This window comes from Limulus polyphemus, unplaced genomic scaffold, assembly GCF_000517525.1.
Source record: "Limulus polyphemus unplaced genomic scaffold, Limulus_polyphemus-2.1.2 Scaffold2082, whole genome shotgun sequence".
NCBI lineage: Eukaryota > Metazoa > Arthropoda > Merostomata > Xiphosura > Limulidae > Limulus > Limulus polyphemus.
Window position 1 is genome coordinate 114,137 of NW_013667692.1, and position 5,834 is coordinate 119,970.

The 5,834-nt window shown below is 36.8% G+C and overlaps 1 protein-coding gene across 1 annotated transcript in view; it reads right to left on the reverse strand.

The window, feature by feature from the left end:
• The window catches only part of LOC106465874 (very long-chain specific acyl-CoA dehydrogenase, mitochondrial-like), a 53,855-nt gene that overhangs the window by 32,907 nt on the left and 15,114 nt on the right, over window positions 1–5,834 (reverse strand). Inside the window, exon 3 of the mRNA XM_013926115.2 lies at window positions 900–972. Coding sequence (XP_013781569.1) covers window positions 900–972 — 73 coding nt within the window. The remainder of the gene's footprint in view (window positions 1–899; window positions 973–5,834) is intronic.

The following is a 5,834-nucleotide window of genomic DNA, read 5'->3' on the forward strand; positions in this document are numbered from 1 at the left end:
GTTTTTTCATCTAAAAAAAAAAAAGCGACATTAATTTTTTGAGGACCTAATATTCTATAGTGGTAAATACAATATGAAACTAAAAGATGTATGTGATTTTCAACTGTTTAACTTACAATATTTCTCTTATCAGTTCTGATATTGATACATCTGTTTACCCACAAAAAAATACAAAATACATGCAAAGAAAATGAACAGGAAGTGTACTCAATTCCTGGGAATATCTTGGGTCACTTATCTAATATAAGAGCGTGAGAGAGTAGTACAGGTTTTCACAAATAGTCACTAGATATAGCAAAATAATTAGGATTCCTAATTAAGGAAATGATAACATTAAAGAGGTATGCCTATGTGTCACTAGAGAGAATACAAATGATAACATTACAGAGATATGCCTATGTGTCACTAGAGAGACTATAAATGATGACATTAAAGATGTATGCCTATGTGTCACTAATGAGACTATAAATGATGACATTAAGGAGGTATGCCTATGTGTCACTACAGAGATTACAAATAGAGAAAAAAAACTAAGTTCCCATTTTTAGAAAAAAGTAAATACTGTAAAAAAATAAAAAGTATGAAAAGATAATCTGCATGAAACTAACAAGTATATCACCAAAAAAACACCATACGCAACTGCAGTTACATCCCATTTCTCAACAGAAAGTTAAAAAGCATTCAGGGGTCAAAGTAGTTATTACAGATGTAAAAACAAAAAAGAGAATAAGGAATAATTTACAAGATAAAAGAATGTATAACCTTTCAATACAAATTACATTACTTGTGTGACAAAGGTCTGAAATGAATAAAATACTGTGTATTACTATAGTCACCGAACTTGTATTTTTCGTAAAGATGTACATATATATTTCTTTCATGTAAAATTAACAACTTACCCTCAGGAAAAGGGAACACCTGGTCAGATTTTAGCTGGCCATTGAATAAGTTCATAACAAATGAGTTGGTCACCTTTAAGAAAAAGCACTGATAAAATACTAGAAGTGCTACTAATGTAATAATTTCACAGTTTGTAATTTATATACAGTTTCAATATTCAAATAATATATAGCTTTTTGTTGTCATACACTTGGCACAGTTTGCTTTTCTTATGTGACAGTAAATATTTTGCAAGTAATCAAAACACAACCCTAAGAAACAACTAAAAAAACCAAAAGGGAAACTGAATAGTTCAACAGAAGAAAATGACGGTTCATTATCAACAAGAACAGGCACTATGCATGAATACTTTCAAAATTAAAACAAGTTTAAGTAGCATTCTTCAACATTTTTCATGTCATGCTAAGCCTACAAGTATATTCTGTCTCATCATTCATCACTTTGTGACATAATATCCAAAATCTTATTGATGGTAAACTATTTTTATGGGACTCTTCCTCCATGTAAGTCTTTTCACAAGTATTGACATATTAAGAGTGAAATACCCACCTTCTTAGATCTAGCTTAGACCAACAATGAAACAAGAATAATGGATAAATATAATACAGCTACATCTAGAGGTAAGTATCAATTTGAAATTCATTACACTGAGGTGCCTACCCAAGTAAACAAAAGGCCATGTTCTTCTCAGGAAGCGACTCACTGCAAATCCAAAATGTGGTATTAATTATCATTATAAACTGTCTATAGGTTCCTTAAGGTATGGCTATTGATAAAATAATGGGGTTAGAAAGTACCAGGGCTACCTCATGTATGGTCAGTGATACACAGAAGCAGCTGTAATAAACCCATTAAGTCCCATTACAAAATGCCTCTGGTAGCTTACAAAAGAAATCAGACATGAAAGATCACAATAGATCCACAAAGCTATAAACAACTGAGATAGATACTCAGGGGTAGCATCAGACCACAACAGAAACATATAATACATGCAAGTTCCACAGCCAAAAGGAAAAATGTATAAATATTTCAATACAGATAAAGAAGTAAAAAAGACTTTACTCCAACTGATAAGCACATAAAAGGAGTTTTATGTATCTAATACTCTTTAAGCATCAAAGTAACACTTAAAGGTTGATGAGGAAAACTTTAACGAGAATTGTCCACCCACATGGACAGTGATGAAAAGATACCTGGGGATAAAAAGGAACACTTACAACCATGACCTGGGCTGACACAGATTTTGGATATGAAAACTATTAGGCTGTATGGGCTTCTGATGAAACTGAGTACATCAAACAGTAAGCAAATAACTTGGCTGATTGTGAAGAGTAACATAGGTCATTTGGAACAATATTTTACAATCATACATTGATTACTTATTGTAGCACAAAAATAATGTGCAGTGCTCTATTTAATTAAACTAAATACAAAATACTAGTACATTGTGCAACTTACTCATACTTTATGTAATAATATATTGTGCTTATAAGATGAGATTTATTTGCAATTACTCATTGTTTGTGACTCCTTCCTGTGTATCACCTGTGTGTTTCCATAATTATTTATAATAGAGTTGAGGGGGAGTAAGCCAGAACACCATTCCTGTTGTAGAATGTTCAATGACATACGTCAATTTAAAGATAAGTTATCACAATCTTACCAATTCATATCGTTTATGATGCAGGCCTTCTACATCATGACATCATCAAATAAATGAAATAAGAACTGTAGCTGACTTTTTGCAAACTTTTCTAAACATTGAAAGCCTTTGGAAATGTATGTATTATAAAGATTGTAAAACTGAGCTCCACTTGATAACTTTACACAACTCCAGCCCTGTTCTAATATAGTATACTTCACAGTCCAAGGTTTTCAAAGGAACAAACAAATTGGATAAAAGAACAAAATGATGAATCAATGAAAAACAGGTCCAAATGAGGATGACTAAATGTCATAAGTAAAAGAAATGAACACTCAAGATGAAAGAGAAAGATGCAAAGCACAAAGCATCAGAACAATGGCCCCTGAAGGAAGAGAGAATGTAAACAGGAACAAACAAGTACGAGATAAACCTGAAATAAAAAACCAACATACATGTATATTTCCCGAGGGAAAAGACAGTATCAATCATGTCCAAGAAAGATGATGTTACAAAGGAGGAAAGTAAAGAGTTCCATGAGAAAAACGATGTAAAAAATAAACCATGGTTTTTTACTAACTTTTTAACTGCTACACAGGATATTGTGTTATTTTATTACTATAAATGAAAATTGTTTGGCCAAAATGTTGACTGTATTTTTATCTTTCCCTTACAGTAATTTTAATCATGTTTTGTATTTTAAGACATTTAAAACTGCTTTTTAAGGAGAAAACTCAGCTCACAAAACTAAGCACAGACAAAAAGAAGCATACACAGTGAGTTGAGACATCATATTAAAATTATTTTGAATATGCAAATGGGCAAGTCATGTGACAATCACAGTCGAGATAAAGCCATGGTGGAATAACATACATCAGAACTACATTTTGACATTGTAGTGTGATACCACTGAAAATTCATCAGCTTTGGTAAGATTATGTAACACCACATAGATGTGATGTTATAGATCAGTAATTAATCATGTTAGAGCTGAAGAATGATGTCATGTGATGTTACAGATCAGTAGTGAATCATGTAAGAGCTGAAGAATGATGTAAAGTTATAGATCAGTAGTGAATCATGTCAGAGCTGAAGAATGATGTAAAGTTATAATTCAGTAGTGAATCATGTCAGAGCTGAAGAATGATGTAAAGTTATAGATCAGTAGTGAATCATGTCAGAGCTGAAGAATGATGTAAAGTTATAGATCAGTAGTGAATCATGTCAGAGCTGAAGAATGATGTAAAGTTATAGATCAGTAGTGAATCATGTCAGAGCTGAAGAATGATGTGATGTTATAGATCAGTAGTGACTCATGCTAGAGCTGAAGAATGATGTCATGTTATAGATCAGTAGTGGTTGGTTGGTTGTTTGTTTGGTGCTTTACGGCACAAAGCAGCGAGGCTATCTGTGCCAAACAACTGGTAAAAACAATGAAAGTAAATTAAAGTAAAATGTAAAGATATAGCGAGTTAAAACCCATACATGTCGATAAAAGATTTATACATAATTAAAAAGACCTATAGTGTGTAAAAAATTAAAAATACAATCTAATCGGACAGTGTCACCATTACCAATGACACTGTCCAGCGTCAGGGGTAAACGTTTAGAAAACGTGTCTAAATGGTGCCGCCGCTCATGGTCGTAACGATGGCATGACAGTAAATTGTGGGCTATTGTGACTTGAGTGTCACAATGGCTACACATCGGTGGGTCAATACCCGATAAAAGAAAACAATGGGTTAAAAAACTATGACCAATGCGTAGCCTTGCCAGGACTACTTCCTCCTTCCGATCCTTACGGAAGCAATATGGCCAAAGACCAACAGAAGGTTTGATCTGGAAAAGGTTGTTATGGCATTGCTCACTCCAAGTTGACTGGCAACTGGCACGAAGCCGCGCCTTGAAGTAGGACCGTAGTCCATGTATGGGACAGGCACGGCCGTGATGGCACCAGAGCAGACGGACTTAGCTGCGGTGTCAGCGAGCTCGTTCCCGTGAATACCGATGTAAGGGATCCAGAAAAACTGGATGGAAATAGAAGATAAAGAAAAGTGGGCCATTCGGTGTTGAATATCGATGAGAACAGGGTGAGAACTAACTTTAAGCGATTCCAGGGCCAGTAGAGAGCTAAGAGAATCAGTGTAAATAGTACAATTACTGTACTGCATGGCTTCTACATGATCCAGGGCAAGAGAAATAGCATACAACTCGGCAGTGAACACAGAAACTGTAGAGGGGATCCTGCGACCAACTACCGAGCCACAGCAAACCATGACAGAACCTACAGAGTCATCCGATTTCGAACCATCCGTGTAAATAGGAAGAGAAGAATGGCTCGAAAAATGTTCAGCAAAAAGAAGACGGTACTTCCAATCGGGAGTATCCGCCTTCCCCAGATGACTCAACGAAAGGTCACAGGATGGGATGGTAATAAGCCATGGTGGAATGGGCTGATGATTGGGGACAGCAATGTCATCCAATGCCAGACCCAATTCAGCCAGTAGCGCCAGGATACGAAGGCCAAACGGAGGAATAGCGGACCGTCTCTTCTGAAAGAGCATTGCCCACCAAGGAAGAAAAAACACAATCCCAGGTGGGATGCCATGGTATGGATTGAAGAGTAGTAGCATATTGTAAAGACAGTTGCAAACGACGGAGGTGAAGAGAAGGTTCATGGGACTCAGTGTACAAACTCTGGACTGGAGAAGTGTGAAAAGCACAGGTGCAGAGCCAAAGCCCGAGATGGTGAATGGGGTCCAGCATCTTCAGGGCCGAGGTCCTGGCGGAACCATAGACCAAAGACCCATAGTCCAGTTTGGATCGAATCGGAGCACAATAGATCCGGAGCATAGAACATCGATCCGCTCCCCAAGAGCTGGAAGAGAAGACACGGAGGATGTTCAGAGCCCTTGCACACTTGACACGTACCTGCTTGTTGTGTGGAATGAAGCTAAGCTTACTGTCAAAGATAAGCCCCAAGAACTTTGCCTCAGGGATCACACGAATAACTATATCACCGAGATGGAGCTCGGGATCGGGGTGGAGACCCCGTTGGTGGAACAAATGCATGCAAACGGTTTTGGAAAAAGACAATTTAAAACCATTTGCAGTGGTCTATGTCAACAACCGATTGAGGGCAGTCTGAAGCTGCCGCTCAATAAACCTCATGTTCGACGACTGACATGAGATGTGGAAGTCGTCAACATAGAGCTCATTTGCAACAGTTGGAGGAAGATTTGTAGTGATGGCATTAATTTTAACACTAAAAAGTGTGACACTCAAGACACAG